The sequence below is a fragment of the Episyrphus balteatus genome, chromosome 3, assembly GCF_945859705.1.
Source record: "Episyrphus balteatus chromosome 3, idEpiBalt1.1, whole genome shotgun sequence".
NCBI classification, from domain to species: Eukaryota; Metazoa; Arthropoda; class Insecta; order Diptera; family Syrphidae; genus Episyrphus; species Episyrphus balteatus.
In genome coordinates this window covers 2976239-3000234 of record NC_079136.1, presented here as the reverse complement: position 1 = coordinate 3000234, position 23996 = coordinate 2976239, and the positions used below count along the sequence as shown (strand labels likewise).

The following is a 23996-nucleotide window of genomic DNA, read 5'->3' as shown; positions in this document are numbered from 1 at the left end:
CTATGCTGGAAGATGATAAGAAAAAGGTTAGCGTTGATGATGTACGCGGAGAGGTAGGTGTTGGCTATAAAACAATCAACAGTCATTGTTGACGTGGATTGCTGTCTATACAGTCCACAATGGCTTCTCTTTTCGATGATCTTTTGTCCAACCGGCAACCATTTTGGGTGCCTGACATTAAAATCTATGAAAACTTCAAGTCTTCTAGGAAATTTTTGGAAGAAAACTAAAAACGAATGCAATCTTTACTACATAACCAAAATTAATTAAAATTAACACTAACATTTATTTCCAACTGCGTCCTTTCTTCTTTTATAAAACTTATCATTTTCACAAAATCTATTACATTTCATTACAAATCTAGTACTTATTTTGCAAAGTCTCTCCATAATAAAGAGACTCCACTGACTTAACATCCGAATGTTCGAGCTCCCTGCCCAAATGCATGTGATCCAGAGAATTGGCTGATGACTTCACACCAGCGGCAGTCATAAAATGACTCTCGCACTGTCCCTTCGCATTAAGATGCCCGTAAGCCATGTTAAACAATGCCTCAGGATCACAGACAAATCTATAAACATATCGTTCTCCGTTGACTTTTTGCATTATTCCCTTCTCGTAGTAATATCGTAGACTGCGGGACAACTTGTCATAATTCATGGCTGGTCGATTCTTTTGTATTCCCCATCGACGGGCAACCTCTTCCGGTTCAATTAGCTTAAACTCCATTCCTCGTCCAGTCCATGCAATGCAACTAGAACTTTGTGAATATAAAAAAAAAGAAGCAAAACATTTTTAATATTCGAAAAAGAAATTCTCCCCCTTCCTTATTTACCTGGTTGAAGGTTCATCCAATAATGCAACTAGGAACTGCCACAATTGCAGGGAACCACGTCGTTGGTTGATTGTATTACCCGATATTGGATTACAGCTTGTATATAGATTTTCGAATTTTATCTCGGACTCTGTGGAGCTGACGAGGGAAGACTCGACTGGACGCAATGTATACGCAGAAGGGTTGTAGGCGTTTTCATATTTAATTTCATTTTCAGACGAACTCACAGTCGAGGATTCGCCAACTCGTTGAATATTATATCCGCTATTGTAGGACGGGTAACTATTTTCAGACGATTTGGCGGCGGCGGCATTCGCGGTTGTCAGATGGGCAGAAGGATGTAAGGAGTTCAAATTGTTGTTAACTGACGTCGCTACAGTTGTCGTCGCTGTAGTTGAATCAGGATGTTCAATTTTTGTATGATGATGGAAATGGTGGGACATTGACAGTGATGTGGGGGAGTTGCTTCCGAAGGACACATCCAAATTGGTACCTTGAAAGAAATGATTGAAAACGTTTATGTATTCTGATGGATCCTTAAAGGCTTTGTTTTTAAAGAAAAGTCACTGAAAAATTCTTAAGATTCCAAAAAAAAATCATCGAAAACGACTTAAATATCTAAAAAACAATACAATACCAAATCTTTATCAGCCCCATGATTTATTTAATTTCATTTCAGAAAAGTATCATCATCTCCCAAAAAAGAAGAGATATTGTCTCTGGAGAATGATAGCTTAGGGGATTCAGATTCGGTTCATGACCCACGTCAATTAGCCTTCTCATTACAACTGAATGAATTCACAACAACACTTTTATGAGAATGAATTTATATTGCTTTGATTTAATCTTCAGAGTAGTCAATGAAACATGACGAACTAATGCCCAAGGACTTGTTTTGTTTAATAGGTCGAGGTATTTAGCAGTGTTGCATTATTAAATGATCACTGACAACCAACCCCCTTACTCATATAAAACAACAAAACATACAACAATCCATCATCATAACAAGACGTTAATAATTCAAAAAGGATTGTTGCTTGCATAATCTAATAGCTGCTCTCTAGCTTATGGTATAGCAATAAGGGAATGTCTGCTTGCTTTCAAATACCTGTTTGTTTTTTGTTGGCTGGGTAAGTATTCATCATACCTATGAGGATGATGATGTTCTTTTTTACTTCCCCCAAAACTTTATACACACAGATATGCTGTTGAAAATACCACCCTTGCTGAGAGTTTTTGATACTTTTAAGAATGGTTAAATGTTATCCTTGTTTTCGAAAAATCAATGTCATTAGATTGAGTTCTAATTTTTCTTGTAAATGGTTAATTTTTTAAGTCGTTTTTATCTGATTTATGTCTTCTTTTTTTCATTACTCAAAATGGCTAAAAACATATTTAAATCTTTAACCATGAAATAACTCAAAATGTTCTATTTCCTATTTCAGTATTGGCCCATAGTAATAGACCCGAATTTAGCGAAAGCTCGATTTAAAACAAAAATAAAACATAATGTACTGTTAGTACATCTCCTTTCTTCAAAATTAAAAAAAAGTGCTATGATTTTAAAATCGACTTAATTTAAGGTGAAGCCAATAGATATACAGGGTGTCCCAAAAGCCAACGTCGAAACGAAAACAGTAGATAGGGTAGGTGGTGACAGTTGTTATCAGAAAAATAATTTAAAACAATTGTAGCAATATACTTTGTGAGTTATGGGCATTCGAAAAAAAATCGAAAAAAATGGTCACCCTGTGACGGTTTTTAATATGCTGTGACTACAAATTTTAGGTTTTCTCAATTTTCCTACGGAACCTTGAATAAACCTGCTCAAAAACGCATTCAAAAATTTTCACTCAGACTCATCAGTTTTAAAGCAAATATCACTTTTTTGCCCAACTAAGTAGGTACTCAAAAATTGTACATGACCCGAATTCAATGAACCGTAGTGTAAAAAAAATGCACTATGTCATTGCGGCAATTTTCTTTTCAAAATTGTATAACATTGTTGACAATATTCTAAAAATAACGAAAATAAAAATGTTTTTCCTAAAAGATCCGAATATTTTTATTAGGTATTTTTTCTATATTATTTAATTTTTGTGCCTTTTCAGAACTCAATTTGTATTTTTTAAAGCAGTAAAGTGATGATTTTTTAAAAGATAAGAGATGTTTAATTAATACTCTTAAATTAATAGTTAGTAGACTACGTTTTAGCATAGTCCAAAAACCTATCCTTTCAGTGCTTTGACCGAAAATAACGACTGTAAAACACTGCGTGTCCAAAACAGGTTACGAAATTACTCAATTTTACATTATATTTCATAAACCATGTTTTAAAAACCTTTCTCTGTAGTAAAAATCAATTTCTTTTCAACTACATAAATGTAATTAAAACAACAAATATTGAAGCACCTAATGGCACATTTTTAGAGCCCCCTTTATACGAAAAATTTAAATTTAAGCTCATCATTATTATTATTATCTCAAAATCACTATGTAGAAATTTTCAGTGTCATTAGAATCCAATTTTTTTTTACAATAGGTATTTACATTTATTAACAATAGAAACATCGAATCAAGAGTCAAATAAATTTGGGTTGTTGACGTTTTCCCCAAGACATAATCCCCAAACTAAAATCCGTAAACCCAAAATCTCCAGCGGCGAAATCTCCAAAGGGGATTCTCCCCATAGCAAAAATCTCCAAGTCAAAATCTCCAAAAAAATATGTTTAATTAGTAATCATGCCATTTAATCGCATATTTGAACATATTTGTTTTGGACATAATAATTTGTTTTTTTTTTTTTTTTTAATGAAAATGATTGGCTGGTCCATTTATAAATTAGGTTTTTATTTGATCTTATGAAACACAACAGACACTTCCGTTTATGAATACTTTTGACAATTTTCAAGAGGATTCATAATTTTTTCTTCAGAAACACAATCGTTATCATGTAATAACGGTAAAAGAATGTTATGTCTCTGCCACAAGAGCAGCGGTGTAAGTAGACGAAACTGGGCATTGGAGATTTGGAGATTTCTTGGAGATTTTGGCAAATAAAATTGTTTCTTTGGAGATTTTATCCAATTTGGAGATTTAGTCTCATGGTGATATTTTTTTTTTTTATGAATTTCGTATGACTCCCAACAGATTTCCTTGCGAGTTCTGCAGCTGCGCAATCTGCCCGACTGAGCAGTGAGCAGCTATATTGGAGTGGAAGAGCAGAGTGATTGAAAGCAGTTTTCGCAATAGCTGGTTTCCACAGATTTTCAAAAAAAAATTTCCAGAAACTCTTCATTTTTGATATCATTATCTATACTAGACTGATTCAAAAAAAATTTTTTTTTTTGTTCAAAGCATTGTTGAAAATATTGTTGGAAATGACGAAAAAATATACTGTAAAAGTTTCAGCCCTTAATGTTAACATTTAGTACCGCCGCATCGCAAATTTCTATTTCCCATACGATTTGTATGGGAAAGATTGTGTATTTGTGTTTAGAATTTTTTATCTTTCTAATGGTTCATCAAAAAGGATAGATTTAATCATTTTCTTGTATAAAATTGAATGCTCTACAAAATTGCATTTATAAAATTTAAAAAAAAACAGACGCGAAAAATTGATTAAAATAATTTTTAGTTGAAAAAATGAATAATTCGAATTTATTGAAGAAATATAATATGATAGTATTAGGGGTTTGAGAGTTATATAAAAGGATATTTGAAACCAAAACACAACATAGAATACAAATATTTGAAAATTTTGCCAAATTTTTTGAAAAACCTAATAATTTCGTCAAAAAATCGGAAAAAAATGAGAAAAAACTACTTTTTATATTTTAAAGTTGAATAACTTCGAAACGCGGGGGTAAATCAAAAAAATTAATAAGAGCTTTTTTGTAGAGCGGACAATTTCATAAAAGAAAATAATTTTGTCAAGCCTTTTGGATGAACCATTAAAAAGATAAAAAATTATAAACACAAATACACAATCTTTCCCATACAAATCGTATGGGAAATAGAAATTTGCGATGCGGCGGTACTAAATGTTAACATTAAGGGCTGAAACTTTTACAGTATTTTTTTTCGTCATTTCCAACAATATTTTCAACAATGCTTTGAAAAAAAAAAAAAAAATTTTTTGAATCAGTCTAATCTAGACCGTTTTGTTTCGAGTCAACAAAGGCTTTAATTTTTCGTTCAATGTATCGAGTTGCAAATGTATTTATTTATTGTCAAATTTAATCGAGTGACTCGGAGTGTACCTGATAGATACACTGCGCTTCACTTGAATAGAAACAACAATTTTTCTCTAGAAAAAAGCGATTGGAGCTTTGGTGAGGTAACTTAGTAGATTTTTGGTTTTGCATTTTCAAAGAGGAACTTTTAACAAACAATGTTGTAAAAACAAAAAACCCAAAACAGAAACCGTATGGCTACTAGTTGCGTTTTTTCGCATAACTTCACAAAAAACAGTGTTTTTTTTTAATGAAAAATCATGGACAACACTAATTTAGTAAAGCAATATTAAAATTTGACATTGTTTGCACATTATAACCAATTATGGGCTACGAGCTACCATTAGGCACCCCAGAAAATGCATAAATAGAAGCTAACATTGGAAATGCACTTGCACTATGCAAAATCGCGAAAGATATTGGAAAATTTGCCAAATTTGGATGAGAATATTTTTAACATATCGTAAACTAGTGATTGAATAAAAATAAATTGCACGACTGGGGTCGCACGTACTTGCTCTTATGGTAAAAGTTACTCTAATGTTAAAGTTTTTCATTGAACGAAATAAGGGAAAATTTAAAATTTGATATTTTCACGGAATTTCGTTAGTGGTACAAAAAAAAATAAAATCCGTTTTTATAAATAATTAAATACCGTTTTAAATGATCTTTTACAAAAAACAAAGTATGCCATTTTATTTCTAGTATAAAAAGGAATTTTTAGAAAAAAATTTTCGAAAATCGTTAGAGCCGTTTTTTAAAAAAATAATTTTTTATATATAAAAATTTTCTAGCATTTTTCAAAAAAAAAATTGATATGCAATTTTGAATAAATAATTAATTTACACATAAAAACAAAATTTCAAATTTTTTCACCAACTCGTTTCCAAAAAATTGATTTTTCAAAAAAAAATTTTGAAATATTTTTTAAAAATCCAAAAATGTGTTTTTTGAAAAATTTTAATTTTTTTAAAATAATGATTGTTTAAACGTTTCTGTATTAAAAATTTGGTCGAAATCTGTTTTGTCGTTTATGAGAAATTCATAAATCAAAAAAACCGTTCTATGGCAGGTACCGTTAATAACGGTACAAAAAATATTTTTTTTATTGTCAAAGGAGGCTCTTATCTGTAACAGTAAGCAGAAAAATTTTACTCAAAATCGTTAGAGCCGTTTTTGAAATAAATCAACTTTTCTGTTTCCGTTGTATGACAGGTACCGTTAGTTTTGGTCCTAAAAAAAAAACTTCAATTTCTCCTCTAGGGAATCACTCAAAACTGTTAACTACCGAGTTTGAAGAAAATCGCTTCAGTAGCTTAGGCTGTAGCTCGAGGTTCTTACAGACAGACAGACAGACAGACAGACAGACAGACAGACAGAATTGCCGGACCCACTTTTTTGGCATTCTCCATCATTGTAATGTCATGTAAAATTGTTATCTCGAGTTCGAATTTTTTTACGAATCCTAAACTTGCCCTATAGTACCTATATCGCAAGTAAAAATAAGACAGGCGAGACCCAAATCAAGAGCAGAGAAAAAATAATTTTAAAACTAGCTGCAATTTCCTTCACTTTGCCGCTAAAATCGGTCAAAAACGTGGTGTTAGTGCGATGATAATGTGTTGGTTTGTTCCATCATGGAAGTTATAAAAGGTGCACAACATTAAAAAAGCCTCAAAATGCAAAATAACAACATTTTAAGTTCTACTAAGATTACAAAAAAGTTAACTATTTTATAGTTGCATTCGAACTGAAAAGAAGTGAGGTAAAGAGTGGTTTTTCAAAGGAAAACATACCAACTCAGATGGACCTCTTTAATATTAGTCGTATTTTATTGGGTTATGAAAGAATAACTTTTATCGCATAGCCACCAAAGGGCACTAAAATGTGTTATAGTAATACGCTTTTCTTTATGATGTGCAATAGCAAAATTGAAGCTTCACGCTTCGAAAAAAGATGCAAACTTTTACAAAGAAATAATGGTAGAAGCTCTTGGGAAGTTTAGGAACGTGGAAAAACAACCGTCTTAGAGATTGCACAAGAATAGTTCCAGAAAAACAAGGCAAAAGAAACAAAACAGATGCATTCCGGACGTTTATTTAAGTTTATTTCACTTATTCAATCCTTAAATTGTAGAAAATGTCATTTTCTTCATTTGTAAGAAGTTACCAAACACTTTTATCACTTTCTTCAATTAGCTCCACGATTGTGTACAGTACAAGTGCATTTTCAATATTAAATTCTATTTATGCATTTTCTGTGGTGCTTAATGGTAGCTCGTAGCCCACAATTGGATATAATGTGCAAATAATGTCAAATTTTAATACTGCTTTACTAAAATTAGTGTTGTCCATGATTTTTCATCATTTTTATCTAATTTAAGAGCTTGTTTCTATTCAAGTGACGCAAAAAAAAAATACTGTTTTTTGTGAAGTTATGCGAAAAAACGCAACTAGTAGCCATACGGTTTCTGTTTTGGGTTTTTTGTTTTTACAACATGTTTGTTAAAAGTTCCTCTTTGAAAATGCAAAACCAAAAATCTACTAAGTTACCTCACCAAAGCGCCAATCGCTAATTTCTAAAGACAAAATGTTGTTTCTATTCAAGTGACGCGCAGTGTACATATCATTATAACCATTGCGGATGCTGAATACCCGCGATGACTTACTTTTACTGGTAACAAATGATTGTTTGTATTCATAATAAGTTGCACGCACAAATTGAATATGAAATTTATAACAATATTAAAAAAAATCGTGAGTATTGAAAAAAACTTCAGTACTTTTTGATTAATATGTACCTGCGAGCATATCACCTTTATCGTGAGTGGATTAGTGGTTTCCGACAACGAAAGTCGCTTTTCCGCTGATAAACTTCATTAGGGATTACTTTATTCAATTTTTTATTAATCTGATTGATTTTTATTTGCAGATACTTGATGCTATCATCGCTCAAATACGTGCAAGGAAACTTAAAGAGCATTTTTTTTTCACTTCTCATCAATAAGATATTTATGCAAATTTGTTCTTCGGCCTAAGGTTTTAAACAACTTTCATGAAAAACATGTTTGCTTTTAATCGAAAAATAAAAAGCTCATAAAAATCCTATTTGATATCAAAATCAATCTTACCATCATCGGTCTTCTTTAACATCCCAGTTGGAGTTGCTGATGGGAATCTGTATAAAAAAAAAATCGAGAGAGAGAGAAAAAAAAACATGTTATTATTATGATTTCAAAACCGCACTACTTTTTTGATCTTAAATAAAAAAGCATTTAACAGACACAAAAAGCCGAAGCTGTGCGTAAAATCTTCGGGAAATCTTATTATAAAAACTGATGCTTTTGCTTACCTGTAGCAATAGGGATGCGTCACAGCAGGTATGTCGAAAAAAGATGATGTTCTTTCATTACGAACTCCTTTGACGTTAGCTATATGATGTTGCAATATGATGGTTTTTATTTTATTTTTTTATTAATGGAAAATAGATGAAGAAGAAGAAAAAAATAAGAAGAAGATATATATGAGTTAGCTTTAAAATGAAGTAACACGTGCTATAGGTTTTTTGGGGGTATGTTAATAGCGCGATGAATACTTTGCAAATTGCAACTCAATAGCAGACGTTTTATGGATTTTGATCGGGGGAAAATTGATTTGATTGTTGTTTCGTTATGGAATTTCTATAAGAAAGTAGGTTTTGGTAGGTATGTAGAGTTGGAGCATTCAGTGGGTTGACTCATAATACCCAAAAAATTTATCAGAATCGATTAAAATAAAAGACATTATATCGTTTAATAGACATCAATCGTAAATAGAGCTGTAGCAAATCGTATGTATTCGTTATTAAAATGCGGGTATTCACTTCAGTAACGAGTAACGAAACGTTACTTTCTAAACAGTATCGTTACTCGTATGTTTCGTTACTGGGTACTGAAGTAACGAAACATACAAAACGTACGAGATACGAAACATACGAGTAACGACGCGATTCCAGTTTCAATACTAAATCCGATGTAAGAGATACGAAATGAAGTGATACACTCAATTTGTCGCATTTCGCATCTCGTGTCGGTATCGTAACCATAGTCAGAATGCTAACTGCAGATAATTATCTGGAGTTTACTTTTGTCTCGATTAAAACAGTAGTTCCAAGGTTCAATAATCATTGTGTTATCGATAATTTATACAGAAATATCAGAAGAGACGTATTTGTATTTTCTCTATTTGGCCGAAATATGCATATCCACGACGCAACCAATCTGTTTATGGCCTTGGTGTTAATGGTATTGATATTTAGCTTAAGAATGTACAAAAGGTTTTTGGTTTTTCAAAAAATTAGTTTATTTTCGGTGCAAAATTTTCAACACAAAAAAAAGCAGAGAAAACGAGGTTTGAAAATCACTCTCAATAGAAAAAATAAATGAAAAATTGTTCGACATGGTTGTATTGAAGTGTTAATATTTCGAGATCTGCGAGTTGCACTTTTGAAATAAAGGTATCTAAAGAATTGTGATAAGATTACTGAAAGAATATAAACAAAAAATTACAAAAGTTTTGTCTAAAAATTTGGAAAAAAATCAAAAAAGTTTCTACGTTTGATTAAAAAAAAAACGAAAAAAAATCAATATAGCTACCTTTAAACTCTTATTACATGAGAATGCCGCAACTAGTTTTAATGTTTATGACCTTAAAATGTAGCTTAGATTATAGAAATTGTTTTTGGTTTTTTTTCAAAAAAAAATTTTTACACCCTTATACCAATGTACGAAACATACTTAAAATACCAAAAATACGAAACGTATCAAATACACGAAATATACGAAATGTACGAAACACACGAAGCATGCGAAAGCAACGAAAGTAACGAAACATGCGAAACACACGAAATATGCAAAAAATGCGAAACATACGAAAGTAACGAGTAACGATATTATTGATGCGGGTACTAATATCAAAAGTAACGTATACATGCGGGTACTCATTTTGTCGTTACTTTTACAGCCCTAATCGTAAACAGCAAATATGATTTTTTTAGCCAACCCCAAACTTAGTATGACGTTTTTTAATTTCAAAAATTTAAATGTTTTTTCTCTGAAAAAAAAAACTATTTTCTGGGCATTCGGCTTGTCTTGGTTTAAATTCCATTAAAAAAATACAAACAGCCTTTACAATTCATCTCGGATTTCAGCAACTAGATTTTGGTTGACTTTAAGCCATTCTCATGGTTCAATAGCTCAAAGTTTTGCTGGCCGAGTATAACAGATTTATTACTAGCTTCGTGGTTTTTTATAATTTAATCGAGATATAGGGTAAATGGGGGTAAAAAGGCATGGTAAAAACAAATTATTTTCTCAACGGTAAGTTGTAGGGAGTTGACTTTTTTTTTAATCCATAGATAACACTGGTTAACAAAATTAAACTTTTTTTTGTTGCCGAAACAAATATATACTTTTCTGAAGGTTTTCTGTGTGCTGAATTCGAACCCGAAATCAAAAAAAATTAATCAGCTCCCGTTTTTGAAATATTACCGTTAGAAAATGCAGCACTTCGGACCTTATTCTTTTATATATGGAAAATTGTTTGAGCATATTTAGTAACGGTTTTTATAAGAACTATTTACCACCTTTTTAAATCTGTTTAAATCTTTCCGATATCTTTTTTACTGCCCGAGATATCCTCAGTTGTTTGGTATTTTTATAAATTTTATAACGTCATATCTTCTTTATGATATATGAAGCCAAACCCACTGACTTCAGTTTAAGAAATCTCGGGCAATACAAAAGATATTGAAAAGATTTAAACAGGTATCGAAAGAGTTCTTATAGAAACCGTTACTATATATGCTCAAACAATTTTCCTTATACAAAAGAATAAGGTCCGAAGAACTCAAAAAAACGTTTTTTTGCATTTTCTAACGGTAATATCGAGTTCAGCACACCGAAAACCTTCAGCAAAGTATATTTTTGTTTCGGCAACAAAACCCTTGTAAACCAGTGTAATTTATGGAAATTAGTAATACAAATTTAAAAAAAAAGTTAAACACTGAGTTATGAAAGGTTTTTTTAAAAAATGCAAGGGGTTATTAAAGCTAGGTGAAATTTTTTTTACAGAAACTAAAGTCAACAATGGAAAGATAACAAAAAAAAATTAGAGGTCTGGCACAGATTTGTTTCCAGGGCTCTTATTTTTAAAATATAAATTTTTGAAAAACAGCTATTTTGTTTGGGTTAGTTTTGAGGGTGTTTTATTTTTATAAATTTTTGAAAGCTTGTAAAAAATGTCAAACTTACAGAACTTTTACGTTCAAAATTGGAATTCTAAAATTATGTTTTACCGAATAATGGGAAGAACTATTCTTTTTCTCCAAATTTTTTGGCCGTTATCGAAGAGAGTTTATAAAATTTCCTTTTAAAATTACAAAAACTTTCCTTGGTTGTATTATTTTCAAAAAGAAAATTAGTACGGATCGCCTAAGGAGATTGCCAAAGCTTATCTCGTTTGGAACAGGCAATGAGAGGATTGAGAATCTCGTGATTCGTGAATGCAATATGCACATACGGATTTTTGCCGAAATTCCTTTCGGAAAGATAAATAAGTGACCGCTTTATGAAAAACTAATGATGTGTATCAATTTCAATTAATTTCGGCCATTCCAGGTCGAAATTAAGATATTTTTGTATTTCAATGTATAATAATAGTATTTATTACACCTTAAGATCTTTATATAAACAGTTAAAACAGAACTTCAAAAGTTTTGAGCCATCGGCAATAATGTTAAAATTCAATTAAAAGTTATGAGGTTGTGCATGCATTATCGTCCATCATAATAAATTGTTGACGAGTCATAAGACTGAATGGTATTTTTGGGCCCTTAAAGTAGGTATAGAAAAAGTTTTAAACCCACCCTTAAAGTGTTAGGGAATTGAAAGACAGACTTCAAATATCTTCCCGCACACTTTTCATTCGATCCTTTGAATTTAAGCTCACTCAAGTCTCATCGGAGAAAAGAACCATAATACTATGTACTATGATATAAGTATAAGATATTATTTTATTTTGTGTTGTTGTCTTCATGTTATGTGTAAATCTTATCTTATAACTTTAAACGAGCTAAAATTGTTTATATATATATAAATATATATAAAATTGGGATCTCGGAAACGGCTCTAACGATTTCGATGAAATTTTCAGGGTTTGTTCATCTAAGCGAGTAAAAAGTTTTGGAAGTATTTTTGGAAAAATCCGCCCACTGCCACGCCCACTTTTTTAACATATAAGTTTTTTTCGGGAACGGCTCTAACGATTTCGATGAAATTTTCAGGGTTTGTTTATCTAAGAAAGTAAAAAGTTTTGGAAGTTTTTTTTTGGAAAAATCCGCCCACTGCCAAGCCCACTTTTTAAACATAGAATTTTTTTTTGGTAACAACCTTAAAGATTTCGATGAAATTTTGAGGGTTTGGTCCTCTAGGTAAATACAACATTTTGGAAGTATTTTCTCTTATATTAGTTTTTTTTTAGCGGAGACAGATTCAACGATTTCAATAAATTTTTGAGGGATGATTCCATGTGTTACACATTGTTCTTTTTCTTTTTGTTACAATAACTAAACAACATTTTTTAGATCATGACTTTTTTGATCATGTATTGAAACTTTTAAGTAATTTGTTGATTTGGTATCACTAATTATCTTTGTTTTACGTTTTTTTTCGTTTTAATGCGACTATTGTTAACGTATAAGAATAAAATAACTCACAAAAAGCAACACCGTTGACCTAATGTCAATCTTATAATATACAGGGTGTCCCAAAAGTAATGGATCAAACGAAATATGCTAATTGGTGAACTTAAGGGCTCTCAGAATTTGGTAACTTGTTCATCCCAAATCCTTACGGTTTTCGATTTAATGCAATTCTTGTGAAATTTCGAAAAATTCCTACTTGGCAACAGTACTCTGCTTCTTGCGCCCATTATTAATTTTTGTTTTTTTTAAATTCTTTTACGACATTGTCAAATAATTAGGAACAATTAATTAATCAAAATATTTTTTATTCCATACGCCATTTCGCTACAAATTAACTAACAGTTTCAAGTTTTATAAAAAATCTATTTCTAACAAAAAAAATTTTTCGGTGTGAGAATGGTTTATTATTTTAAAAAGTTGCCCTCTTATTGTAGTTTTCAAAAAAGTATAAAAGTTTCCAAAGTTGCAGTTAGATCGCAAAATATTACAAATTGAATTCAACAAAACAGGGTTTTTCAGTTGGTTGTTTTTTGTTCTGAAAAATCCTGTTTTCTTGAATTAAAATTGTAATATTTTGCGATTATTGATTAATGGCCGCAGGAAGCAGAATACTGTTGCCAAGTAGGGATTTTTCGAAATTTCACAAGAATTGCATTAAATCAAAAACCGTAAGGATTCGGGATGAACAAGGTTCCAAATTCTGAGAGCCCTTAAGTTCCCAAATCAGCATATTTCGTTTGATCCATTACTTTTGGGACACCCTGTATACCTAAGTAAAAAAAAGAAAGGAGCAAAGCATCCACTGATACAGAAAAAAAAAAAACAGGGATAAAAATAGTATTTCTTCATACAAGGCTAAACTTGAAAAAAAGCTTAACTTTATATTCACCATCCAAAACTTTCTGACCCGAAAATTAAAGTTTGAACAAAAACAGATCTCATTGCTGTAAGCATTTTCGGTAATGCAGATTCCTGTAACCCTTCTATTCATTGCTGATCGTATATTCAAACTTAAATAAACTGGATTATAAAGTGGGAATGTGGTGTTTTGTAACCCGCGAAAAAACTGGTCATTGCAAACTCAAACCCACTCCAAAAAATTGCTGTTTACATTTGAATTTTTTCACTGAAAGTTATAACATTTAAGGATACCGAGCAAAGCTCGGTCACCCAGGTACTGATATATGAATGTGTGTAGTAATAAAATAAAAATTTAAAAATATTTAAAAAAATTAAAATAATTAAACTTTTGGTTTTATTTAAAATTATATTAATTTTATGTTTAAATTTATCACAACTAAAAAGTTTTAATTAGCGACGCATTTCGGATATTTGTCATCCATCATCTGGCTTAATTTGCTGACTAGATAAGTTAACAAATTAAGCCCGATGATGGATGACAAATATCCGAAACGCGTCTCTAATTAAATCTTTTAAATGTTGTGATAAATTTCTTAAATTCAAACGTAAAATAAATATAATTTAATAAAACTAAAATTTTAAATAAACATTAAAATTAATTAGTAACTTCAGCAGAAAAAAACTAGTCAATTAGGAGCTAAAATATTTGTTTTTGGATTAAGAAAGTGTTGCATTAAAATGTTGTACAAATAGGCCATTACATTATGTTTTGTTAGGCCAGGCACACACATGCGATTTTAGTCCCGCAAAAATGGATCCCAAGGATTTCAATGCCTGTGCACACACATGCTTCCCGCGATTAAAAATTTGAAAATTGTGTCTACAGTCATTAAAAATTCTTATCATCTAATTTGCGACTGAATAATCGCGCGATCAAAATCGCATGTGTGCGCCTAGCCTTAGTCTAGTCATATCATATTGAATTTAAAACCCAAGGGTCAAACAGGGCATTTAATATCTGAGAATTTCAGCTAGGGGCGTGGTAACCGCCCATTTTCGCTTAATTTACATCTAATATTTTAGAGCACTTCTGATTATCGTAGAATCTTGAAACTTGGTAAAATGTTAGATCTAGTAGTTTACAAAAGAAAAAATTTTAAATTTGAGAATTTTAGACAAAGGGGCATGGTAACCGCCCATTTTATCTGAATTTTCATCAATTATAGAGATTTTAATTTCTACAGCTCCTCCTATTCTCCTATGTTGAAATTATGCTAGCACAAAAAGTACTGAAATGTAAAAGTGTACAAAGTTCTAAAGCTTGGCTTTAAATTTGTATAAATAAAATTTTGGTTGTTTACTTGGGAATTTTTCAAATAGCTTTAAAAATCGGTAATTTAAAGTTTAATTGCCAAGGGAACAACCAAAATTTTATTTATACAAATTTAAAGCCAAGCTTTAGAACTTTGTACACTTTTACATTTCAGTACTTTTTGTGGTAGCATAATTTCAACATAGGAGAACTTGGCTCTTTTTTTAACAGTAATGTTTTTGTTGTGATTAGATTATAGAAAAGGTTCGAATCGAATATTATAAAAATATCTACCGGATATGAAAAATCACATGAAGAGGTACATCATGGTTCATGAGCAAATATAGACGAGTACTGGTTCCTCATATAATCATATTAAATCTTTATTATCTCTTCAATATCTATCAAATTAATTTATATCAAAATATTAGTATTTTTTTTTCGGAGGCAAACAGCCCATGGCATCAAATATTTCAGAGCTCATAAGTTTTCTGCCAAAACTAAAACAAACAACTTAGCATACAACCAGTATATGCATTATTTTGGTATGGGAGCTTCGACTGGCTTTTGTTTGAACACACTTCTTAATTAGTTTATCAAAGTCTATAGGGTTTATCAATATTGTTTATCTACAAACATAGATATTATGGGAGAGCAAACCTTAACGCTTTATTAATACACACGCTTACCATTATACCTTGAGTTTAAATAGCCTTCGGAGGATTCTAATCCGAATTTGCAGGGATGATGGTGAGATTGTCCTGGATAAACGAGATCTTCCAGCTGCGGATGATGGTGATGGTGGTGATGATGGTGGTGCGGGTGTGAATGGTGATGATGCGTATGAAACCAGCTATCACGTTGTAAATCTGAAAGAACATTTATAAAATTAAGGCATTTAGTTGATGCTTAACGACCGCGACTTTTAGTGGAGTAACTAAAGCTCAAAAATTGGCAATATTAGGGAACCCGGCCGAACAGCTTAGATTTTGATGATCTTTTTTTTAAAACGTCGGTAATTAAAAATACTTTAAAGTCTATAGATAAAAAATTGCCGGTGTTGCCGTTTTGATTTTTTAAATTTAATTGAAGATTTTTGTGAACAAAAACAAATTTTTTTCAAAAGTTTTTCTTAAATTTCATAAATTAATTGATGCCAAAAGATTGTCTAGGAAATTCAAGGAAAAAAAATATATGGGAGTGAGGGACAGTCTTCCATAGTTCAAGCGATAGATGCAATTTTCTTATTAATTGACTTCAAACACAAAAAAAAATATTTGAACACAACAACAACACCTACAATATTCAAATATACATTTTTTAAAAGCTAGAAGCTTAGTCATATATGTAAAATAAAAATAAGTTAATTGAATGAACGGCTGTTGAAAGAATGGTAATTGAACTCAGATTTTTGAAAAAAAAAAATTATTGAAAAAATTTTAACATGTCGTTTTTTAAACTTGGTCGTAATATAAAATGCATTTATTTTCAAATTTTTTTGGCCGCATTTATTATGATTTCAAATTATAAAAGGAAATGTCAATATGTATTACGGTTTATGAAAAAAATTAAAAAGTATTTCATTTTCGAAGAACTTTTCTTAATAAAAGTTTTGAAAAAAAATGTAACTTATTTTTTTTTTTAAAGTTCAACATCTAAACATAAAATTATTTTTTATTCATTTAATAACTCTTACTGTTGAAAGTTAAATAGCAAAAATAAAAAATTCCTATTTACCACAGTCTTTGCGAAAAATTAATTATTTCAATGCAATTTCAATTCAGTTTTAATAAAAAAAAACATTGAAATTGAAGTAATTTTTAATTTTTTTTTTCAAAAGTGTGATATATTTTACCTTTTTTGCTTCGAAATTCAACTGATAATATTTATGGCCAAAAATTTTTTTTAAATAAATTCAAAGTTTGGAAAAAACTCATTTTAAATTTTTCTAATAACATTTTTTTTTTAAATTCTGAGTTTGAGGACCATTTTTTCAAAAAGTCTTGATTAAATTTAGTGGATTTAAATTTAAGAGATAAGAATGAGCTTTTGGCTTTTCAAAAATGTATTTTAAAATATTGTAGGTGTTGCCGTTGTTTTCAAAATATTTTTTTTGTGTTTGAGGTCAGAATGTTAGAAAATTGCATTTATCGCTTAAACGATGGAAGATTGTCCCTCACTGCCTTTTATATATTTTCCTTAAATTACCTAGAAAGTCTTTTGCTATCATTTTTTTTATGAAATTTAAGCAAAAAAAATGGTTTTGTTAAAAAAAATTAATTTTAATTTTAAAAAACAATGCGGCAACACCGGCAATTTTTAATCTATAGACTTTAAAGTATTTTTAATTACCTACGTTTGAAAAAAAAAATCGTCAAAATCAGAGCTGTTCGGCCGGGTTCCCTAATAATTTGCTTTAGTTACGTAAAAAATTAAATATAAATAATAAAAAAAAATGATTCTCTATTACAAATTGAAATTGAGGTCAGAATGTTAGGAAATTGCATTTATCGCTTAAAAGATGGAAGATTGTCCTTTACTGCCTTTTATATATTTCCTTAAATTACCTAGAGAGTCTTTTGCTATCATTTGTTTTATGAAATTTAAGCAAAAAAAAATGGTTTTGTTAAAAAAAATTAATTTTAATTTAAAAAAACAATGCGGCAACACCAGCAATTTTTAATCTATAGACTTTAAAGTATTTTTAATTACCTACGTTTGAAAAAAAAATCGTCAAAATCAGAGCTGTTCGGCCGGGTTCCCTAATAATTTGCTTTAGTTACTCTACTATTTACGTAAAAAATTAAATATAAATAATAAAAAAAAATAATTCTCTATTACAAATTGAAAAAAAAATCTGAACCTAAGGGCAGAAGTATTTTTTCACTTTTGTTTTAGTAGATGATGAGGGACATTATTTAGGCTTAGTGTAGTTTTGGCAGTGCTTATTATAATAAGGCATTGGTTTCTTTAGTGAAATGAACGAAAACAAATATGGATGATTAACTCAAATGATGCTGCACAGTAAGTATTCTTATAGCATTGCAAAATTTGTGATTCCATCTAATTATATGCAATCAGCGATTCTATCAGAGTTTAATATTTTACTATCAAAATAAGAGATAGAATAAATGAAAAATTAAACTCCAATCGTTTTGTTGTTTCTTGTAATTATTTTTTCTTGGAAAGAATATTTTAAGCGATATCAAAGAAGTCGTAAAAGAAGTTCTATTCTACAGTATCCCTAGTCTTGACAATGAAAAAAAAAAATAAGTTTAACTATCAAAATGTCTCCTCATTGTACAACCTCTCCCAAAATAGAATACCTTGGGTTTGTCGTCTTTCGATTTTTTAACGGCAAAAACTTAACCTGTCATTTTTCACCGAAAAAAGACCTGTTACAGCTGACCATAAATTTATAAACTCAAACTAATATATAATCCACGACAAAAAACCCAAATTGCAAAACTTATCGTCAACAAATCGTAATTTCCGTATTTTTCTTTTGAAGAAACTGTCACGTCAAAAATATCATCTTTGCAGCACAACCGACCAAGCTGATACAGTCTTGTAAAAAGGAGGATCTTGATAAAATCATATTCGAATTTGATCGCAAAGAAAACTTCTGAAACAAACAAATGAAATAAAATGCATTCAGGCCACTCTCCCTAATGTCAGCAGCACAATAACATAGTACATAATCTTCCTTTATTTTGTTTCTGGGAAGCGGGAATAAAGTATGTTAAAACACCCTTCAATGAACTAAGTAAGGATAGAATTTGGAATAACCTCATTCAATTCTTGAATTTCGTTCTTGCTAAATTTTATTACTGTACCAAATTTTGGAATGTCTCCATAAGAAATTGTAAGCTCTAAATGTTTTTTTTTTTTCAATATTGAACTGTGTCGGAAAATTGCAATTTTTATTAGTATCAATATACAAATAACGTGTAAAGAAATTGGGATGAATTCACCTTTGAAGAAGAATTATATCTTTAAAAATGTAATTTTAATTGACTTTAAGTTATGTAATTCATAAATTCCTATATCTAATATATTTAAAAAAAAATTATCTTGAAAAGAAAACAATTACTATTTAAAATGATAAAATATAGCTTTTTGAGATTGCGAAGATTTTTTTCCAAAAAAAAAAAAATAAGGGTGATGTAAATCCCTCTCAAAAGTAGCCAAAAACCGTGTTTTTGACTTGTTTCGGTGTTAGCGTCGAAGCAGTTGTAACATTATTAGAACACGAAAATCCTTTAGAAAAAAGGGTTTAGTTCAAAGCCGAATTTCCTTGCATATCAGTGTTATTTACAAGACTTTCTTTGCATTTTATCGTTCCTTGAAGTGTAATATATAAAAATATAAATTGGAGTATTGCTCTTCCTCACGATTGAACCCTTTTTCACTACGGTTGAGCCCTATTTCCCTCCCCCTTTAAATTCTTCATTTTCTACAAATGAAAAGCAATTAATTTTCACATTCAAATTTTGAACACTTTATGTCCAGCGTTTGACGTTCTGTAGTTACTGCTTTAGAAGATCAGGGCAGAAAAATTATACAATTTAATTTGTATGTATTTGTATCCTCACTACCCGTTTTATCCATTTTTTTAAAAATAATTCCAGTTTCTCTGGGTCGGAAAGTGATTAAATGTCTAGGTTAGAAAAATGTGACTAATATTTTCGACGTGAAAACCTAAATACACTGTCTGTCCAAGTGTGTGTTGGACATGTTATTTACTTCAAGGCCTTTATTCATCGCTTTTTTCAACAACTATTAAGGCTTGGCCACACTGGAGGGTATGCGGTAGCGGTACGGGTAGCGGTGAGGGTACTTGTATGAAAAAAATTCCAAACTGACACATCAACGTTCAGGTGTGGAATTTTTTTAGTACAAATATCGTTACCGCTATACCGCATACCCTCCGATGTGGCCAAGCCTTTATTTATGAACTAATAGTACCTACAGGTAAAATAGTACATAAAATCAAGAAATAAAAAAAAAAAATAGTTCCACTCATAAAAATTGGCAAAAAGTTTGCTTTTGGGATAAGAACCAAGTACAAAAAAAGTCTATAAAAAAAGTTGGGTGGAAGGGTGTTTTTTCGCGGACAAGAGGGAGGCGGTGAAGGTCAAAAATATACTGAAAAAAATTGTTTGTTGAATATCATCATATGACACATGTTTTCAAGGTATTTTTTGATGTTGAATCTAATGACATAAAAATAAAGTCAATACGATTGCTCTAAGAGAGTTATTTCCGATTAAAAACCAGGGTGCTTGTTTTTTGACCTCAACAGGTAAAATATAACCGAAACCCATGTGAAAAACATGCTACACTGACAAAATTTGGGATGAAGGTTTAAGATAAAATAGGGACAAAGGATTCATAAAGTTTTCAAAAATATTTTAGGTGAAAGGGTGTTTTTTTGATAGGTTAAGTTGTGTGTGAGAAAGGTATCATAACAGCTAACTTATATTTTATTAATTTTTAAAACTTGGTGAAATAGTTTTCACCAAATTTTTTTTTATGAAAACTCTTTATTCTTGCTTTCTATCCCAAAATCAATGTTTTTACCATATTTCATTAGGGTGACCCATCATTTTTGTTTTCACTCAAAAAAACACCCTGTTGACCATGATATTTTTATAGACACTTAAGATTCTTAACGAAGAAAAAAATAACAAAAATAATAAAAAATTATTAAAATTATTTTTATTTTAAGTGGAGTGATTGAATATAATTCAATATAAGTTCAAGTGACCTCAACTCCAAAAATGTATAAAGCGTTTCGCCCAGGTACGACAGTGGGCTCATCAGTTAGATCTGTCGTACCCTTAATAAGACGCCTTATTTTAGTCGATGTTTACCGACACTATATAAAACTCACAGCATGAATATACTGTGAATTATAATATTCTAAGGGAATTTGTTTAAATTCAGACCACGGGGCACGGGCATACATTTTCTAAGTGTCTGAATTTAAACAAATTCCCTTAGAATATTATAATTCACATTATATTCATGCTGTGAGTTTTATATAGTGTCGGTAAACATCGACTAAAATAAGGCGTCTTAGTAAGGGTACGACAGATCTAACTGATGAGCCCACTGTCGTACCTGGGCGAAGCGCTTTATAAATTTTTAGAGTTGAGGTCACTTGAACTTATACTGACTTAAGATTCTTGTTTCTTATCTTAAAAGTAACATAATTGCTAAATTTCAATAGGGTAGCACTAATATTACTCTAGTATTTCACACTTTTTCAAATAAACCCATATTTTCTTTACTTCTAAAAAAAAAACACCCTTTCACATAAAAAACATTTATAGACTTACATTATTCGTAGTATCCATTTGAAAGAGAACATATTTAATGAATTTCGTAAGGGTACCATTTATACCATTGATTTTATCGGACTTATCGCGGATTTTTCCCTATTTCCCAAAAAAACACCCTTTAACCTAACATATTTGTATAGACTTTTTGAGTTCTTGCTTTCTGTTATAAATGAAACATTTTTACCAATTTACATTGGTGTAACAATTTGTTCCCAGTTTTTGTGCTACTAATTCCGAATTTCATCATTTCTTGAAAAAAAACACCCTTTCACTCAAAATAATTTTTTACTTTATATAGATTCTTAATTCTTATACCAACCAAAACTATTTCACCAAGTTTTAAAAATTAATAAAATATAAATAAGCTGTTATGATACCTTTCTCACACACAACTTAACCTATCAAAAAAACACCCTTTCACCCAAAATATTTTTAAAAACTTTATGAATCCTTTGTCCCTATTTTATCTTAAACCTTCATCCCAAATTTTGTCAGTTTAGCATGTTTTTCACATGGGTTTCGGTTATATTTTACCTGTTGAGGTCAAAAAACAAGCACTCTGGTTTTTAATCGGAAATAACTTTTCTTAGAGCAATCGTATTGACTTTATTTTTATGTCATTAGATTCAGCATCAAAAAATACCTTGAAAACATGTGTCATATGATGATATTTAACAAACAATTTTTTTCAGTAGGTATATTTTTGACCTTCACCGCCTCCCTCTTGTCCGCGAAAAAACACCCTTCCATCCAACTTTTTTTTATAGACTTTTTTTTGTACTTGGTTCTTATCCCAAAAGTAAACTTTTTGCCAATTTTTATGAGTGGAACAATTTTTTTTTTATAAATGCCTATTTTACCTGTAGGTACTATAAGATCACCAAACGACTGAAATATTCGGGTAATACAAATTGGCAACTATACCAAAACTTACTTCTACCGGTTTGGCTCACTGCTCAACAAAGTTTATTGACTAATAGCTATAACGCGAATATCAATTAAAATAATATTTTGGGTTGTTCAAGGATTTAATTGAGTGTGATTTCCAATGATTTGAAAAAAAGTGAGTAAGACCTTTTTTTGTTAAATAATGCATATTTTATTTGTTCCCACTCCCACATTTCAAGTACTCAATCTCAGCAATTACAGAAACTAGACAACTCTACTAACTTTATCTTAGCTTTTCAATCGTATTCCCTTTCACACCAATATAAAGTCAAAAGAAAAATATAAAAATTGAAAAAACACAAAAAATTAGCTACATACCAGAACATGCCGATGATGATGATGTCGTCGAGGTCGTCGCAACCAAGCTACAACATGACACTTTTGGGGTTGTTTGTAGTAATTGAGCGGGGGTAAGTGCCTCGGCTGGACCCACAAGACTATTTTCCTTTTTACTCAGCGAACTCGTAATTGTCACTGTGGGTGAGGGATGTAAGGATTCTTCACTTGTCAGCAGGTGGTTCGAACTGGGTATTGTAACTTGATGGATATTGCCACTGCCGTTGTTGCTGTTTGTGTATCCCTGCTGTTTTCAACAAAAACAAAAAAACAAAAATTTATCGTCTTTAAGAAAATTTAATCAAAATAAAAGACAAGTTACTTTAATTTGGAAAAAAAGAAAAGTGAAAATAAATGAAGACACATCATCAGCTTCATCATAAAAATCAGTAAAAACCAAAAGTAGATTACATTTCAAATATTGCGGCGTGTTAAGTGAATTTCGCGAAACAATTTTCCAAGGATTCTTGATCAGGATATGAAACAATCTTGAGCAGGAAATGGCTGTTAAATTTATTTGCAATGATGACGATGAGGAAATAAACATTCCAAATTGGCAGGTAAACCAAAAGATAAACCCCAAATGTAATTTAAAAGAAATGAGATTTATGCGGAATAAAGTCGAAGGCCAAATGAGTCTTCTGCGAGTAAATACTTTGAAAAAAGGGACCTAAGACACTTTTTAGTTAATTCTGAATTCTTCGTCAAGTCTTCAAAATTAAAGCTTGTGATGAAAGTTATTATTAATATCCACTTACTCATTAAGCTACACATTATCTTAATCGTACACTACAATTTTTTTGTTTATTTGTCTAAAGGTTTCTGATTAAATGCAGGCCACAGCCACACAAATAGAGAGCATATATGTATAAAAGAACCAATTACCTAATGAGGAAATCTATCCACACCTTAGTGCACGAACATCAAACAGATGATGAAGTTACCTGTTACAATCGTCTAATTGTGTGTACTTATGTCTTTGAAATGCAATTAGATCAAAAGTACAAGAAAGGTTATATAGTAGATATAGATGGACTGATGACGGTGTTTTAGTTTCTGTCGACAAAAGAAAGTCTTGTTTTTGATGTCGTTGTTTGGTGCTAGGTTTTTATTGTGTCCCGTAGTGTCTGGATTGCGGTGTGGACAATTGAAGTGCGTAAAAGTGTGCTTTTGTTTTGGACATATCACTTTCAAAACAATAGAATGAACTTGTCAGCACTGTGGGAGAAGAACAAATAAAAATGTAACCTACCTACATCATTAGGTCAATTTTGGTAAGAGTATATGATGAGCGAAATTAAAATGTATCACAGGAATTTACTGGAGAAAAGTTTGATGAGATATAAGAGGTGTTTGGGAAATTTACTTTGATTACCAATGTA

The 23996-nt window shown here is 30.7% G+C and overlaps 1 protein-coding gene across 1 annotated transcript; it reads right to left on the bottom strand.

The window, feature by feature from the left end:
• Positions 1 to 266: 266 nt before the first annotated feature.
• Positions 267 to 22867, bottom strand: LOC129913221 (ETV5-related protein Ets96B; the record flags this gene model as incomplete). Its single annotated transcript, XM_055991780.1, has 6 exons — positions 267 to 760; positions 836 to 1328; positions 8201 to 8247; positions 8422 to 8500; positions 15673 to 15852; positions 22597 to 22867. Coding segments are annotated over 6 exons (1470 nt in total), but the record flags the coding sequence as incomplete, so codon positions are not given.
• Between the last annotated feature and the right edge of the window lie 1129 nt (positions 22868 to 23996).